This window comes from Gobio gobio (assembly GCF_949357685.1).
Source record: "Gobio gobio genome assembly, chromosome: 11".
NCBI lineage: Eukaryota > Metazoa > Chordata > Actinopteri > Cypriniformes > Gobionidae > Gobio > Gobio gobio.
The window spans coordinates 49,158,721-49,176,867 of record NC_137104.1 but is presented as its reverse complement, the minus strand read 5'-3'; the positions used below and the strand labels follow the sequence as shown (position 1 = coordinate 49,176,867).

The window sequence follows — 18,147 nt, the reverse complement described above, 5'->3', positions numbered from 1 at the left end:
AGAATTGATCATTTTATTTCAAACATCTGATTTTCTTATAATTCTACAAATTGAATGTACACTTCAGTTACTAACTGTAACAGAACAAAAATTTACAGAAATTAACAGTTATATTACATATTGAGTAAAGAATACACAACATGAACATCAAAATGCTATGAACTGAACAGCAATAACAAATTGAACAAATATTCCTGTATGTGTGTGTTTGAGCATGATCATTTTGCATTGTGGATGTTTTATGCACTGTTGGAAGTGTGCCACTTCATTTCTTTATGCGTGTTCTGTGTTGTTTTTGAGGATGAATTTTGTCCATGTTCTAAGTGGCCTGAGTGTGACTTTTTTTGTCACACGAACATAAAAACAGATATCAATCCAATTAATTGTTTTTATTTGTAGATTTAGAGTGTTGACAATTGTACAAAGTCTCATGCCATTTGCACAAAGGAACATTTTTTTATTTTATTTGAGCAAAAGTCCCTTGGGGTCAGAAAAGACCCTAGAAGAATGTTTGTAACCAAGTAGTTCTCACCTCCCATTAACTACCATAATCATTTTTCCCTACAATGGTAGTTTATGGGAGGCAAGACCTGCTTGGTTACAAAAAAAATTAAAACATCTTTGTGTTCAGCAGAACATAGAAATGTGGAATTCATAGGTTTGAAACGTGAGGGTGAGTAAATTAATTTAAATTTTTGGGTGAACTATCCCTTTATATAATGATAATTCAGTATTTTGTAATTGTTATTTTAGTTTGGTTAATGGATGTTAAACATTAATGAAAGAAAATCTGTGGCTGTTCAAAAACAATACAATGTTTTGCTAAATCAGAACATGCTTCTTTTTGCTTATGTCCACAAATGTGTTCTTGTTTGTGATGTACACGTGATTAAAACGTTTCATGGACGTTCAGGTCTGACTGGACCGATTTTGAACCTTTTTAGAACCTGTGAAAGTGTGTAAACCAAGACATAATTGATTGCATTTCACAATGTTACATAATTGGTGTGTGATTATTTAATATGCAGGCTTATATATACACACTTAAATTATGCAGCAACACATTTAAACATCCAGAAGACGACACATTTAAACATCCAGAAGACGACGCATTTAGACGTCCAGGGACGCGCAGAAAAGACGTGGTATTCACGGCCAGATGATGTCGAAGACGTCAGTTCAACTTTCATTTTGGAACTATTTTTCAACCATGACGGTACGTGTCGGAGGGACGTCTTTTCAACGGTCATTAAACGTCATAATGTTTGCTGGGTGATAGCAGTATATTAATATTCCTTTTCACAGATGAACCTTTTCTCTGTTTTACAAGAAGCATCAAACCAAGATTGAAAATTGCCATTATGATCTCCCAAACTAGCACAGTTCTCTCCAGACGGATCCTCTACTCTCCAGTTATCAGGTTGTATTGGCCTTCCATTGAACCAGAACCTTTAACACACAAACAAGTAATAATGCATTTCGGTCTGTGGTTGAACCAATAATAATAAAAAAACAGTTAGTTTTGCAATACCATTTTTTTGCAATAAAAAATGATCAAGTAACCAAGTTTACAGTTTTTGGACAATTGAGATGAATGGTTCCCATGAAGTTGGAAAAACAGCTGGTGTTGATCCATCTTTGAGAAGCAACTTTTATTCAAATCCTGTGTTTTACTGACCCTCATTTGCAAAGCAGCCCAGTGTACATTGATCCACACAAACATGTTCTGAAAACATTCAGAAAACATTATGGAAGGACTTGAATAGGACCAAAAAATAACATTCTAGGTTAGTCCCCTAAAGGTCCTGCAAACATTATGGGAATAGTGTTGAGACCACTGCACTAAACAAGATATGTTGCAGTGCAGTCCCGAATTAAACGTCCCCATCTGACTAATAGTGAACCGTATGGGAATGTTCTGTTAATGTCCAAAATATCCTCTTTACAAACATTGCTATGTGACCATAGAATAACCAAAATGGAATGTCCCCCTAAAGTCATATCGGGAGCGTTATCATATGACCAACAGAGGACCATGTGGGGATCCATTACCATTTGCGAATACAAAATAAATAAATAGCTTAAAAAAAAGATCACACATGAGTTCTTACTGTACTCCAGTTTCAGTGAGAGTTTGGTTGTTCACCCAAACCCAGTGTCCTTCAGTGTCCAGATCATTGAGCCCAGTCCAGTGCGTCTCTTTAATTTTAGAGACCAGGAAATCCTAAAGGAGAAAATATACATAAGTAATAGTGTAAAATAATTGTTTGGTATATAGGTAAACTTTAATCAAAACTTGACTTTCAGCTGACGTGATTTAAGTTTTCATTACGCTTGCATAAAGTATCAATTAACTCCTAACTGATCTGACTTGCCTGTTCTGATTGGTTGGTTATGGTGACCAGATCGGCTCCTTTTGAAACACAGACATCTCGACTGCTCCACCAGTTCAGTTTATCAGAACTGAATGAATACAGCTTTCCACGACAAGCTATCCAGCCGTCCACAGCAAGATTACAAGACTGAGCTGTGAATGATGATTAATAATAATAAAAAAAAGATGTAATTAAACTCTTTTTAACTTTTTATTGATTGGATTAGATGCACATTATCATGTGCAAAAATATTCACACTTTGTGTAACACTAAGCACAAATGAACACTCACCATCGTAAAAGGACAGCCATTTTCTGAGTGTGTTGTATCTGGCTGTAAGATCATTAAACTCTTTCTTCATCTCTGGTGAAAAGACAATTAAAAAGCCAAGGAGAAACAAGAAGCCTCTTAGAAAATTCAGAAAACAAAGTCAGAAAAGAAGACTGTGGCATTTTTAAATGAATGAAAATGTCAAATAAAAGCCAACTCACCAACATGAAGCAGAAGCTGTTCTCTAACTCTGGTGTAGTTGGTTTTAAGTTCCTCTAGTTCTCTTAGAATAACTTAGAAGATAAAGCAGATAAAGTTTCTCACACGGTCAGTTCAATGAAAAGTCAACACTGTTAATGAAACATGTCTGTGCTCTACCGTTTATGAAATATAGTTTTCTCACCTGTGCTGTTGATCTCTTGAGCTGCCAGTTGCTCTGAAACCATGATGTGCTGCTCATTCAGTGATTCAAAATCAACAAGCTTATGATTATCTGATTGAGACAAAAGCAGCAGCGGAAAATATGTGTTTTAGAGGAAAGTCACACACATGCACCCTTAAGACTAAAATGATTTACAAAACAAAGTTTGAATGGAGTTTAGTAATGGCAGTTTACACCTTCAATATGGAGGTTTGTTTGACAACACTTGCCTGATAAAACAGCTTTACTGAAAAGTGGGATTTTACAAATAAAAGCTACTAAATATTGCATTTTGTGATGATGCTACTGTTATGCATTGAGGTCAAGCAGAAGTACTTACAGTAACTCAGTCCATCCACACTGAACAGAGCAAAGATCTAGTATCAGATATACTCACAAATCATCCAGAGAGCGCAGAGACCTCCGAGAGCAAAAACAAGAGAGAAACCCAGAAGAGTCAGAAGAACTTTAGTCCACATAGAAGAACTGACTTTCCTCTCACTTTCTTGTTCTTCAGTGAAAAAACCTGTGGTTAGAAATTTGACGAGAGAAAGGAAATTATTTCTGAACCCTTGAATCATTGCAGCATTGCTGTCTGGAACCATTCCTGAATGACAGGAAAGGATGCATTTTTACAAATGACATGAAGTTGACCAGACAAAACATGAAATATGTTTTGTTCATATTGTCTGCAATGAAATACAAGTCAAAGTAAATTTAGAAATCACTTCTTTTTTTTTTTTTTTTTGCGTTTTCCATACTGTCCCAACTTTTTCTGATTTGGGGTTGTAAGTTTCATACTGGATGTTTGAAATAAAAACAAAACCACTGCTAGAGAAAACAAGCATTTGTGTAATTAAATATCTGACTCAAAACCTTTGAAATAAAGATCTTGTCGAAACTACGTCCATATGACAAATTTCTATCGTGGCATTAGAAAAAATATAACACTGTTCAATGATAGGCTTAGTCACTTAGTCCACTCACAGGAAGTCATGTGGTAAACCAATTCACACATGACTGTTACTTTAAGCAAACTCTTTGTAATTTTTTTTTATATATTTATGCTTTTGGCAGATGCTTTTATCCAAATATTATATTACATTTAATACTGTATGTGAACTTTTTCTGCTTTCATGACTTTGGTGTTGGGATCATCATGATCTACTGTCTGAGCTAGGAGCTTTTTTATTTAAATGACAGTGTTTAATTCCCAGGGAACACATGAATGGATAATATGTTTACCTTGAATGCAATATAAGCCGCTTTGGATAAAAGCATCTGACAAGTGTGTAATTGTTGAATGAACATAAGAAAACCTTACATAGTTACTGCAGTGCTAAATATTTGAAATAGCAATTCTAATGCAAATACTGATAACATCCCAGCCTTACCTTTGTGTTGAGAGCAGTTTTCATCTGAAGCAACTGTTGAAAGTATGAAATCAGAATTTTCATAGATTGAATCCATTTCATGAGCCTGACAGAAGACACGTCCGCTGAGACTTCAGTGCTGCTGGAGTTTATTCAGAATAAGGAAGTCACATAAAAGGTCATTCTCTTTAATAGAGAGGAAATAATGCAGTTATGAGTCTGAAGAACAAATCTTTAGCAACTAATATTACATGAATGATATACTCTGATGAGCTGAATATTGTTGATCTTCTCCTAACAAGGCCACATCTTAAGGTCTGGGAGGATTAGATGTTAAGCAAGCAATCCGTTCTCATGATAAACGTGTTGGATTCAAGAGAAATGGGCAGGAATAATGATCTGACTCTGAGCCACTTTGATGAGGGCCAAATTGTTTTGGGGATTATGTGAGACACTGACACGTTTGCTCCTTAGTCATGTAATTCCTATGTGTATGTTGCAAATATTTTGTGTATAAATGTTCCGGTTTGTGAAGATATTGAATATGTGTAGATCGTCCGCCATTTTGTGGATGCTGTGACACAATGTACTTGAAATGCATTTAATTTGATTCATTCAGGCTCCAGTTACCAGGTAATGGCATTCAGTTTACTTATATTAAATTTGTGTTTGGTTTATTAGAGTTCATGTATGTATAAATATCAATGCACTCCAGTCAAATGTTTCAAACTGACATTCCAGTGCAAACAAATATAATGCTGTTCTATTTCCTGCCAATGCAGAGGGAACAATGAGTGTTAATGTAACATGAATGCAGTTCTGATTATAAAATCAGTAACTAGAATGTTAAATGTGTAGGTTCACATATACAGTTGCAAGAAAAAGTATTGTGTTTGAGTCCCTCAATTGTCTTCAGTGTGAAAAGATGGATCTCAAAATCATGCAGTCCCTGCTGGAGAGGGTTCAAATGTGCAAAAGATGCTGGAAAACTGAAGAATGTGCAGGACCTGGAGGATTTTTATGAAGAACATTGGGCAGTTTAACTGCTCAGGACAAACAAGAGACGCATGAACAACCATCACAAAAAAAACACAAAAAAAAAACAGCCGTGGATCATCCAGGGAAAGACACGTATTGAGAATTAATGGTTCATAAACTTTTGAACGGTTCATTTTAATAAATTCAGCAATTGTCTTGTGGACTATATGTAAACAATTTTATGTAAAATATCTTATTCAGGACAGTATTAAATAAAAAATAATGCAGTTTGTATGATCCCTCTAATTCAGTTAAAATTATTCACATTTTCACAGATTCTGCAAGCGGTTCACATACTTTTTCTTGCAACTGTATGTCTCATGTTCTTAGGCCTTACATGTTCAGTCATGTTATTTATATGCATAAAATACCTTTTGACTTAGCTGATTAAAAATCAAATCAAATCAAATCAAATCAAATCACTTTATTGTCACACAGCCATGTACACAAGTGCAACAGCAGGTGAAATTCTTGGTGCAGTTCCGAGCAACATAGTAGTCACGACATGACATGTACAACATTTAGAGCAGCATCAGATTACACTGATGCGCCCACAATTACTCACAGCACAGTAAACTCTACAATAAACAATAAATAATTTACACAATGTGAGTGTGGTTCTCACAGCTTTAACCAATATACACATACTTACAATATACATATACTTTAAACAATATACTTTAAACAATATACTTTAAACAATATACACACTAAAACATACATTAAACAATATACATTATGCTATAATAATAATAATAATAGTATACAATGTACAGTATACATTATTATTCACAGTAGAGATCCAATGTGCAATAGGTGCTATATGATAAATAATAAATTATATAAATGTGTATATAATGTGTGTGTATCGACAGTGGGTTGTGCTGAGTGATATTCTGTCCAGTGTGTGTTATGATCCTGATGGATCAAGAGTTCAGGAGTCTAATTGCTTGTGGGAAGAAGCTGTTCTGGAGTCGGCTGGTGCGTGTTCCGATGCTGCGGTACCGTCTGCCTGATGGCAGCAGTGAGAGCAGCCCATGGCTCGGGTGGCTAGAGTCTCTGATGATCCTCTGAGCTCTCTTCACACACCGCCTGGCGTAAATGTCCTGGAGGGAGGGAAGCTCACCTCCGATGATGCAGCTGGCCGTGCGCACAACCCTTTGCAGGGCTTTGCGGCTGCGGGCGGTACTGTTGCCGTACCAGGTGGTGATGCAGCCAGTCAGCAGGCTCTCTGTAGTGCTGGTGTAGAACCGTGTGAGGATGTGGCGGTTCATTCCAAACCTCCTCAGCCGTCGCAGGAAGAAAAGGCGCTGATGAGCCTTCTTCACAACGGCCTCGGTGTGGACGGACCATGAGAGTTCCTCTGTGATGTGGACACCGAGGAACTTGAAGCTGCTGACTCTCTCCACCGGTGCTCCATCGATGGTGATGGGGCGGTGTTCTCTCTCATTCCTCCTGAAGTCCACCACCAGCTCCTTGGTCTTGCTGACGTTGAGGGAGAGGTTGTGCTCCTGACACCACCGTGTCAGAGTGTGCACCTCCTCTCTGTAGGCCGTTTCATCATTGTCAGTGATGAGACCTACCACCGTCGTATCGTCAGCAAACTTGATGATGGTGTTGGAGCTGTGGGTTGCCACACAGTCATGTGTGTACAAGGAGTACAGGAGTGGGCTGAGAACACAGCCCTGAGGGGCTCCAGTGTTGAGAGTCAGTGGTGAGGAGATGTTACTGCCCATTCTGACCACCTGGCGTCTGTTTGACAGGAAGTCCAGGATCCAGCTGCATAACAGGCTGTTTAAGCCGAGAGCCCGGAGTTTCATGTCAAGTATGGAGGGCACAATGGTGTTGAATGCTGAGCTGTAGTCTACAAACAGCATTCTCACATATGTGTTCCTCTTTTCCAGGTGGGAGAGAGCAGTGTGAATAGTGGATGAAATGGCATCATCAGTGGAGCGGTTTTTGCGGTATGCAAACTGCAGTGGGTCCAGTGAGGGGGGGAGAACAGAGCAGATGTGGTTTCTGACTAGTCTCTCAAAGCATTTGCTGATGATGGGGGTCAGAGCAACAGGACGCCAGTCGTTTAAGCAGGTGGTTTTTGCTTGCTTCGGTACAGGAACAATGGTGGACGTTTTGAAGCATGTGGGGACCACAGACAGGGAGAGGGACAGGTTAAAAATGTCCGTGAAAACTCCAGCCAGTTGGCGCGCGCACGCTCTGATGACGCGGCCCGGAATGCCGTCTGGACCCGCGGCTTTACGGACGTTCACCCGCCGGAAGGATCGGGTAACATCCGCTACAGATACGGAGAGTGCACTAACCTCTGTATCTTCAGCCACGAGCTCTCTCTCCGCGAGGGCGGTGTTAGTTCCCTCAAAGCGAGCATAGAAGGTGTTTAGCTCGTCCGGGAGAGAGGCAGCGGTGTTCACGGTGGAGTTTGTGTTCCCTTTGTAGTCCGTGATGGTGTTAATTCCCCTCCACATGCTTCTGGAGTCGGTGGTGTTGAACTGTCCTTCAATCTTGTCCCTGTACTGGCGTTTTGCTGCTCTGATGGTTTTCCGGAGGGCATAACTTGCTTGTTTATGCTCCTCCGCATTACCGGAGTTAAAGGCGAAGGTCCGCGCATTGAGTGCCGCGCGAACATCCACATTTAGCCACGGCTTCTGATTGGGGTACAGCCGTATTGTTTTGGTCGGAACAACGTCTTCTACGCACTTCCTGATGAAACACGTTACGCTATCGGCGTAGACCTCGATGTCGTCATCAGAGGCCGACCGGAACATCTCCCAGTCCGCGTGATCAAAACAGTCTTGTAGCATAGAGTCCGATTGGTCCGACCAGCACTGGATGGTTCTGAGGGCGGGTGCTTCCTGTTTCAGTCTCTGCCTGTAAGCGGGCAGAAGGATGATGGAAGCGTGATCCGATTTGCCAAATGGTGGGCGCGGGAGTGATTTGTAACCATCCTTGAAGGGAGAGTAACAATGATCCAGAACTCGGTTCCCTCGTGTGTTGAAGCTAACATGTTGGTGGTTTTTGGGTGCGATGCGCTTGAAGTTGGCTTTGTTAAAGTCCCCGGTCACAATAAACGCAGCCTCAGGATGCGCGGTCTCCTGCTCACTCACTGTCCTATACAGTTCCTTCAGTGCCCGGTCTGTGTCGGCTTGTGGGGGAATATACACCGCTGTGATGATGACCGCTGTGAATTCCCTCGGTAGCCAGAATGGTCGACACATAACCGTGAGAAATTCCAGATCAGGAGAACAGAAAGACTTGATAGAATGTACGTTCCTCTGATCACACCAGGATCGGTTGATCATAAAACACACACCCCCGCCTTTGCTTTTCCCGGAGAGATCTTTTTCTCTGTCCATCCGATGCACGGAGAACCCCGTGGTTTCGATGGCCGAATCTGGAATCTCAGCGGACATCCAAGTTTCTGTAAGGCAGATAATGCAGCAGTCCCTCGTCTCTCGTTGGAAAGAGATCCGTGCTCTCAGCTCGCAGAGTTTATTGTCCAGAGACTGAACATTTGCCAGTAAAATACTGGGAAGCGGGGGTCGGTTTGCGCGGCGTCTTAATCTGATGAGCACGCCGGCTCTGCTTCCCCTTCTCCGGCGGCGTTTCCGTGGTCGGGCCGCCCAAACAAAAGGATCCGCTGCTGTGTTTGTAAGCAGCGGTTCGTCACTGGAGAATTTAAAGTCCGGTTTTCGGTGTGCGATTGCCGAACCAATGTCCAAAAGTGTCTGTCTGTCGTACGTAGTGAGGCAGACAACATCCAAGACAAAAAACACAAAAACTATAAACAGAACAAACAAAAAACTACAATGTTTCAGCAGAGCTTGCGACGTTGCGGCCATCCTCGGCGCCATCTCGACTCTCGACGAGATTTAAAGGAGTGATGTGAAAGCTTAAATTTATTAGTTTCTGTGAAAAAAAATGTAAATGTGAAATGTGCAGTGTTTTGACAATAGAGAAAAAGAAAGAATGATACTTGTGCTATAAGGAAAAAGCTTTATAGGAAAACAATGTGAAAAAAAACACCCCATTGAATAAACGGTTGCTGGGGATTATTGTGTGCGACGCTGACACGTTTGCTCCTCAATTTTTCCTGTTTTTACAGGGACTTTCTGATCTGTCGACACGGCCTTCTGCACGGGGCCTGTAACATTTGCATGTTATTGTAGCCTGTAAATAGATGTAAAAATATTTAATAATACTGAAAAAAATTATAATACTGCAATGCACAAATGCTACAACAAATTATCACTGAAGACAACATAAAAAAAGAAAGAAACGTATTCTTGAACTGTGGGTGATTCTGAACTGGTGTTGGGTTATATGAGTTTGCAGTTTGTTTTATTATTCATACCACATTACTAAATAAGTGCCTTTATAGAAGTCTTATATATTAACTTAAAAAGAGACAAATACAATTGTCTCTTCATTTTTAAATGGACAGCAATATATTTAATCATGTCTGGAGACAAATATTTTTTCAGTATTATTGGCATATGAGTGCATTACAAATGAACTGCTTCTATGCATTTATTTCCGTTCAAAGTGATGAAAACTTAATGGATTAAACCGCTGCAGCAGCTTCACACACAAATCTTTTCTCTTGAAAACAGAAAGCATCCGTCCAGAAATCCATCTCTCCCCAAGGATGTCCCAGACTAGCACAGTCTTCCCCGGCAGGATGGCCTTTAGTCCAGTTACCAGGCTCTCTGACTCCATTCTCTCGCTTTATCCAGAATCTGCAGAACGAAAAAACAAAATACATCTACTGAAGGGGAACTCGCACTGCGTCCTGAGACACATTGGGGAATGCCTCAGCGTGACTGATGACTGAAGCACTGTAAAATCACGACAATCTTATTGGCCGGTGACAGCCATGATGTCACTACTAGTGCGACCCGAAAGTATAAAAGGGGCGTCTAGGAACTGTTTTGCTGAAGTACACATAAGTGAATCTTGGCAAGTGACAAGTGCTTTTGGAAGTGTGCAGATCCATGTCTGAGGTATCTGACATCAGAAGACACAACCTATGCGTTGCATGTCTAGGTAAAGAGCACACACGCCCACTCTTTGCGGAAATGGCTGAACCCGCTTAGCCCCCCTGCCCAGCGTATTCAGAGCTGGAGGAGGTAATGGAGCGTGCCTCAGGATACAGTGTCTTGTTCCCTGTTCTCAGGGAACCAGGGTTACAATCATAACCCGGATGGTTCAAGTATTGGTTGTTTTTCCATGCAAAGGTTGAATTTTAAACGTACAAATGAAGCTCTTACTCTACTGAATCATTAAGTGGCTGGTTGTTCACCCAAACCCAGTGACCCTCAGTGTCCAGATCATTGAGACCAATCCAGTGCGTCACTTTAACTTTAGAGGTGAGAAAATCCTAATGGAGAAAAAAGGGAAGTTTTAACAGTGAGATCAGATGTAAGATATACGGTTCAGAGAACTGTATAAATAGCTGAAGTCACACTTCTTCTAATAAAAACCTAAACCACAACCATAAACAACTGAAATTCCAATAATTCTTCTCTGCATTTAACTTCTGCTTTAGCTTATAATCTATTTTATACATGAAACTTGGCATCATGTACTGCAAATATTGTTGGTTCTTAATAATACAATGTTTGTGAGGTTACTCATTTGTAAGTAGCTTTGGATGAAAGTGTTTTCTAAATGAATAAATCAGCTACAGATGGAAAAAAATTCTTGCCTTTCATTCAGTTTCACTCAGAAATATGCCTCGTTATGGAAGTAAAAATGGTTTCACGTTGACCTAATATTTAAAGTAATGTTTAGCATATATTTTTCCAGCTTAGCGTTTTGATTGCTAAAATGTCATCAGTGGTCGTAAAGAAGTCTTAATTCAGGCCTATAAAGAAAACATTTTTTAGTGCAATATATAAACAATCAGTATGAACAATCTTTAACGGTAGAATATGAAATCAGATGTCATAAGGATGCATTACAAGTAGTATAAATATATACACTCGTAAAATGTACCAAAAGAGGGTTTTTACAGTGCTATTATAAAAGAACCATTTTTTGGTTGCCCAAATAATCTTTCAGTGATCAGTTCTTAAAATAACTTTTAGAAAATAACTAAATATAAAATAACTGAAGAACATTTTAATAATCTAAAGAACCTCCACTTGAAATAACCTTCTGTGCAATGTAAAGTTTTCATGGATGTTATATGTAAGAATTGTCACACTTTTTTTTACTGCCAATGTGTAAACAGCTTGTTATGAAACTTTAAAAAAACGACACCTTCCCTTCCTAGGTTGTCTATGAAAGCCTAGACGGATTTTTATGTAAAGGATGATGGGAAAATGCTGGAAAAATCCAAAGGAAACTGTCACAACAGTTTAATTTTAATTAACCTCATCTGTCGCAGAAGTTGGTGTCTGCAGTTCACTTAACGGCCACCGGTGTCACCAATAAAAAGTTTTTTTTTTAAATTCTATCCCCTTTAAAGAGGTCCTATTTCGTCCTTTTATGAAGTCTTGATTTAGATTTTGGGGTGTACTAGAATATGCTTGATTGTTAAAAAACAACATTATTTTTCACATATTTTTCATTAGTACAGAACCTCTCTCCCCAGTCTCGTCTCGAACACGCAGAATAGTTCCTGTTTGGATGAAGCCCCTCCTTCCGAAATACAAAATGTGCTGTGATTGGTTAGTTGGCCCAGTATGCTGTGATTAGCACTGCTGAGCGCATGTCCATAATTGTGATTTCTGCTCTAGCCTAGTGTAATTATTAATGATGTTGTCAATTTCAAACCAATTCGATCCCGATTCAGACCCTGACAATGTTAACGAACAAGAGGATCGTGCAGAATGGATTTCACAGGACGTTTCAGAGTGGTAAGTTTCTTGTAAATTTCTTATGCACGCCGGTCTGTTATTCCAGGGACATTGACTTTACATTTTCACGCCCCTAAACATGACGCGAAACAAAACCAACAACTGTGATTGGTCGCGTTACATGTCAGTCAAATATCTTCTTGGCCGGTCCTTGACCAATGAAAGCTGCGATAGAGTCCCGACCTTCTGTTGTCAGTCTGAAGGTCTGGCTACGCGAGACTAAGCTCAACCAGGCCTCTGCCCCCTTTTTTGTGTATTCCATGTAAATAGCTAAAATAGCTAAAGTTGAAAAAGTGAAAAAACATAATAGCACTCCTATAAACTGACATGATGTGATGTGTCTTGAAGGCAGAGTATAGTAACCCATGCTCGGAATTTGTCCTCTGTATTTAATCCATACAAGTTGGTGCACAGACATTAGGAGCAGGGAGTAGTGAACAAACACACTGCAAACCATGGACACCCGGAGCAGTGGACAGCCATTCGATTGGGGGTTAGGTGCCTTGCTCAAGGGTCGGGTTAAAACAACCCAATTGCTGGGTTAGTCCATTTTCAACCCAACTTGGGTTATTTTGAACCCAGCATTTTTTAGAGTGTATTGAGAATCGAACCAGCAACCTTCGGGTTACAAGTCTGACATCTCTACATCTGTAACCATTAGGCCCAAAGGCTAAACGGTTATACACATAACCATATATGCCAATTAAGAACCTTTATTTATAGGAGTGTATGAAGTGTTGAAGTGCAGAACCCACCTGCTCTGCTCGGCTGTTTATGATCACTAGATGTCCTCCTAGACTCACACAGTGATCTCGACTCTGTTTCCAGTTCATCTCGACCGTGGAGAAGTAGTAGCACTTTCCCCCAAAGTGAATCCAGTGGAAGGCACAAAGTGCACAACCTGTGCTGGCTTTAGTGAAAGAGAGACAATTCAATTATTAATTATTTTCTCTTAATTTTAATAATTGTACTTATTTAAGATATTTAAACTTTGCAAAAGGCTCAAATCTTAAAGGGGCTATATGCGTTTTTCTGAAATTTAAACTCGCGACTGACACCTGTGGCCAAAAAACAGAACTGCTCGTATTTTCTGCTCGCTCTCGCAGCGGTGGGGACGTCACATCTGCCGACAGCGCGGGAAAAATCCGACCCGACAGAAAATAGGAAAAATAGGATACAGGCTTATAGGTGCACCCACTGTGAGCGGACAAGGTGTCAGTATGCTCATCAGGAGATGTTTGAGTCATAAATGGCAAAATAAAAAGGCTATTGTTACGTTTATTTTGGGGGAAAAGTTGCATATAGCCCCTTTAAGACGTACAGTTCAATCTGTTCAGCTTTCTAAGTGTCTCCTCATACTGGTTGTGAAGCGCATCAAACTGTTCTTTGGAATCTGCAAAACAAAGAAGCGCAGTGCAGATCAGATAGTGCTGGATAGCCTAGATGTTTATGCTATTTTCATTCACAAATCAGAAGTGAAATTTTCTGGTTGCTGTATTTCCCTCACCTGTGGCGTTGTGGTCCTGATCAGACACAGACACATTGAAATCTGAAATTTAAAAAAGCAACAGATGCAACACAAATAAACAGAATATCAAATGCTTACATTTAGGCATGAAAGAGGAGTTTAGATGTGAAATAGTTACGTGTAGCACGTGTCAGAAGCACCGCCAGGGTACAGACGCCTCCGAGAGCAAAGACAAGACACACACGGAGAACTGTCAGGAGAACTTTAGCCCATTTATGCAGAGCGACTTCCTTCCTGAGGTTCTTCTGACCTGTGATTAGAAGTCAGGTGAAGTTTATAATAATTATCTGTGCAAGTAAAGTGTTTAAAACACAAACCAAATACAGTATAGACAAGAACAATTTTTGTCATTATGCTGTGTAAAACACAAGAACTTGACAAATACGCAAATAAGTAAATGCACATTAAATACAGATTTAAGTGTGTTGTTATTTTACAGCATTATGTTTTTTTCCCCAAATAAACATATTCCTATTTAAAAATAAATAATGTTCCTTCTACCTGCATACTCACGTTGTTTACAGGAGTCAAGTCACCTTTATTTCTATAGTGCTTTATTGCATTTGCACTTTCTATAGTGCAAATGCAACATTTTACTTTATGTTGCAGCCCCCCCCCCCCCCCTAAAAACCCGGTTTAAACCAGTATGTGGTATGTGTGAATTAAAATAAAGAGTCTGAACTGAGCCATAGTTCAATTTCTTGAAGGAAGGAAGTCTGACATTTAGAATAAGCTTTTAATAAAAGAAGCTTCTAGTGCTTTGATGTTTGATTTAATTTATTCAAAATGTAAAGATGATAGATAGAGAGACAGAGAGACAGATAGATAGATAGATAGATAGATAGATAGATAGATAGATAGATAGATAGATAGATAGATAGATAGATAGATAGATAGATAGATAGATAGATAGATAGATAGATAGATAGATAGATAGATAGATAGATAGTTAGATAATTAAAAATTAAAACATTATTATTATAGAAATTGAGAAACAAAATTGATAAACGGTGACAAATTGTCTAACCTTTGTATCGGGAGCATTTGTCACGGGATGAAGTTGTTGAACGTATGAAATCTGAATTTACATAGACTAAATCCATTTCATCAATCTGACAGACGTCTTGTCTCTGAGTGATTAAGAGCAGGGAAGTCACAAAAACTTCTCAGTCTCACCACCGACATAAAAGTAACACAGGAAACGGAAAGGAAAGGAAGTCATGGGCAGCTGCAAATGAGATCAAAAGACTAATAACATTATCAAAGGCAAAATACAGAATGGTAGAAATCCAATGACAATTGTGCCTCAAAACATTCCCTTGTTTGTTATGTGCACTTGCTTTACCTATTTTATTTTAATTTTATTTTATTATTATTTTTTTTTACTATGTGACAACTCAAAGACATATCTTTAAAGGTTTCATGGAAAGGGTGATTAAGACTGAATGCATTTAAGTACAGTGATGCTTAAGTCAGAAATGGTGGAGGATCTGGTGGTTTGCAGTGTCAAATGCAGCAGACAGATCCAGTAGGATAAGCACAGATGGTTTGGAGTTCACTCTTGCTAAATAGCTGGGCATCTCCATGGAGTGTCCACTTTTGTAGCCAGACTGATTGTCATGAAGTAGATCGTTCTGTGAAAAAAAAGCAGATTCAAGGGTTCCTTTTCAGTCAGTCAAATTCGACATCCCCAACGTATTGGGATCACTTCTGGGAGTCCCTCATACAGAACGAGTCAATGGACATTGGCGTGCGAGATTCGCATCTCGTGCTCTGCCCCGCAGTGTGGGTATAAACTAGGGCTGTCACTTTTTATTCGATATTCAAATATGCATTTGAACATGACGTGAAATATCCGTAATCGAACTATAAATAAACTATCCGGTTTTTAAAGTGCCATGTAGCACATTTTTTACAGTCTATGATTAGACCGTTTGGTTTTTATTGTTTGCCATCTCATCCAATAGAGGGCGCTCTAAACGTATTGTAGCGTAGGCCCATGACCAAATCAAGTGAATAATAGCTGTTTTGAAAATGTAAGAAAACTCTCAGAACGGCCAGCCTGAGCGGACAATTACGACCCCAACCCATCTTAAAAGTAGTGTCTGGAAACATTTTGGTTTCTACACCGTAGATGGTAAAGTAACCGTTAAAGATAACCACTTCTCTCAACATTGACGCGCAAATACCTGTGTGTGCCAGGCACGTCTGTGCACTCCCAACGAGTGTTCTCCACCGCGGGGAACATCGTCAATAAAAAGAGAGCTGCACTTGATCCAGATCAAGTTGATAGATTAGTGTTCAGGGCTCTCAAGTTTTGAACTGAGTTCAGAGTGAGATTTTGGCGACGGCAGCAGGGTGGGGATGAGGTTCTGATCTGAAAAATGACACTAATTTGTATAAATAAATAAATAATAATATTTTTATTTTATTTAATTCAACATTTTCTGTGTGTGTGCGTGCATAGTATTAATTCTTGCATTTCTCTATTTCAAAGATGTCAGGGAAGAGTCAAATTAATAATCCATAATTTTTTTTTTCAGAATTTACTGTGTTGTAAATATAATTTATTCTGAAGCAATAGTCTCACAAGTGTTCAATCAGTTTTGAGATATTTAAATCTGCATATCTTTGATTTTTTTTTACCTTTAATGAAGGGCATTTTCCCATAAACTTATTAAAAATAGGCTATGCTTCAGCTTTCATTTTATATTCTTAAATTTGATCTAATCTAATTTTTTTATCTAAATTTGTCCTACACTGTAGGACTGTTGCCAATCAAATTAAATCATTTACACTGAAAAATGTTATGAGATTGTTTTAAATATTTTTGAATGTACAATTAAGAAATGTTGGAAAGAAAACATTAAACTAAACCACCAGTAGGCAGGGCCTTCCGAACTCTATGTGGAACTCACTTGATTCCCCTAATAGCAGTGCAACTTGGTGGGCATTATCCTGGAAATTTCTCTGTGTGAGAAATAAAAAGTGTGGCGTGTGAGCGTGTGAACGGGTTGAAGTACGTGTGTCTCACGGCCAATGCGTGAGACTTGAGAGCCCTGAGTTTTTCTAGCAAACAATATAAAGAAATGAATTAGGCTATAGGCCGTACTCCTGCTGCTGTTTAAGTTGTCACGTTATTGTTTGTGCCTGTTCTTATACTGTTTTTTTCCATGTAGCCTTATGTTGTGATTGGCTATGCATAGTGGCACTTCATATCGATTAAGTTGATAACCTGCTGTTTCAAACATTAAGTTAACAGTTAGTTTATCCAGACAGGCTATGGCCTGAGTCCTGTCAGATTGTTAATAAATTTGTGATTGAATCTCCGTTACGGTGTTGTTGTTGTTGTTGTTGTTGTTGTGGGGTTTTTTTTTTCAGTTTGGGGCGGCGCTCGTAGACATTCCAATATATTCGAATACATTGCTTGATATTTGATATCCGTTCTAATTAGATTTTTCTCAAAAATGACAGCCCTAGTATAAACACAGAAGCGGATGCAGCGCACTTTGTTCTTCTCTTTGGAGCCAAGCAGACTTGTTTTGTTTCTGTCAAAACAGATAGATAGATAGATAGATTATAAAAAATATTATTATTATAGAAATTGAGTAACAAATTTGATAAAATGTAATAAATTGTCTAACCTTTGCATCGGGAGCATGACACGGGTGTGACACTGCAACTTTTTCAAGATGTCCACTGCTCTCTTGGGATCCCATGATCGGACTCTTCACTTCTACGGGCAAGAGTTCCCCTAGAAGAAGTGTCCAGGTATGCTGTGGTCTCCACGGATGCCTCTACCACTGGCTGGTGGGCCACGTACAATGGGCATGCAGTCTTGGGTCTGTGGACGGGGCCTCAACTGCATTGGCACATCAACTGCCTTGAGTTGTTAGCAGTACGTCTTGCTCTGGGCCGCCTCAAATCGCCGCTACTAGGCAAGCACGTACTGGTCCTGAAGGACAGCACTGCGGCTGCTACGTACATCAACCGACAAGGTGGTCACAACTCGCCCGCCTTCTCCTCCTTTGGAGTCAGAAGCATCTGTGGTTGCTTTGCGCCACTCACATTCCGGGCTTGCTCAATCGTGCAGCTGACAGCAGATACTCCCGGGGAAGTGGAGACTCCACCCCCAGATGGTCCAGCAAATTTGGAGGCGCTTCGGGACAGCACAGGTAGACACATTGCACTGCCAGTTGTTTTACTCCCTGACCGTGGGGAACCTCGGCACGAATGCACTGTCACACAGCTGCACAAGTATGTTTTT

At 39.7% G+C, this 18,147-nt stretch overlaps 2 protein-coding genes across 2 annotated transcripts; both read right to left on the bottom strand.

Moving 5' to 3' along the window:
- Positions 1–4,599, bottom strand: LOC307133692 (C-type lectin domain family 4 member C-like). Its single transcript, XM_079828903.1, has 8 exons — positions 4,461–4,599; positions 3,464–3,592; positions 3,049–3,138; positions 2,867–2,938; positions 2,667–2,738; positions 2,376–2,527; positions 2,112–2,224; positions 1–1,449 (listed from the first exon to the last, which is right to left on the bottom strand). The coding sequence occupies exons 1-8, from the start codon at positions 4,534–4,536 to the stop codon at positions 1,287–1,289; spliced, it is 867 nt and encodes a 288-aa protein (XP_079685029.1). The 5' UTR covers positions 4,537–4,599; the 3' UTR covers positions 1–1,286.
- Positions 4,600–10,053: 5,454 nt separating this feature from the next.
- LOC307133497 (C-type lectin domain family 4 member E-like) lies at positions 10,054–17,599 on the bottom strand (the record flags this gene model as incomplete). Its single annotated transcript, XM_079828579.1, has 8 exons — positions 10,054–10,228; positions 10,760–10,869; positions 13,108–13,262; positions 13,674–13,745; positions 13,860–13,901; positions 13,999–14,130; positions 14,908–15,010; positions 17,525–17,599. The coding sequence occupies 8 exons, from the start codon at positions 17,597–17,599 to the stop codon at positions 10,054–10,056; spliced, it is 864 nt and encodes a 287-aa protein (XP_079684705.1).
- Between the last annotated feature and the right edge of the window lie 548 nt (positions 17,600–18,147).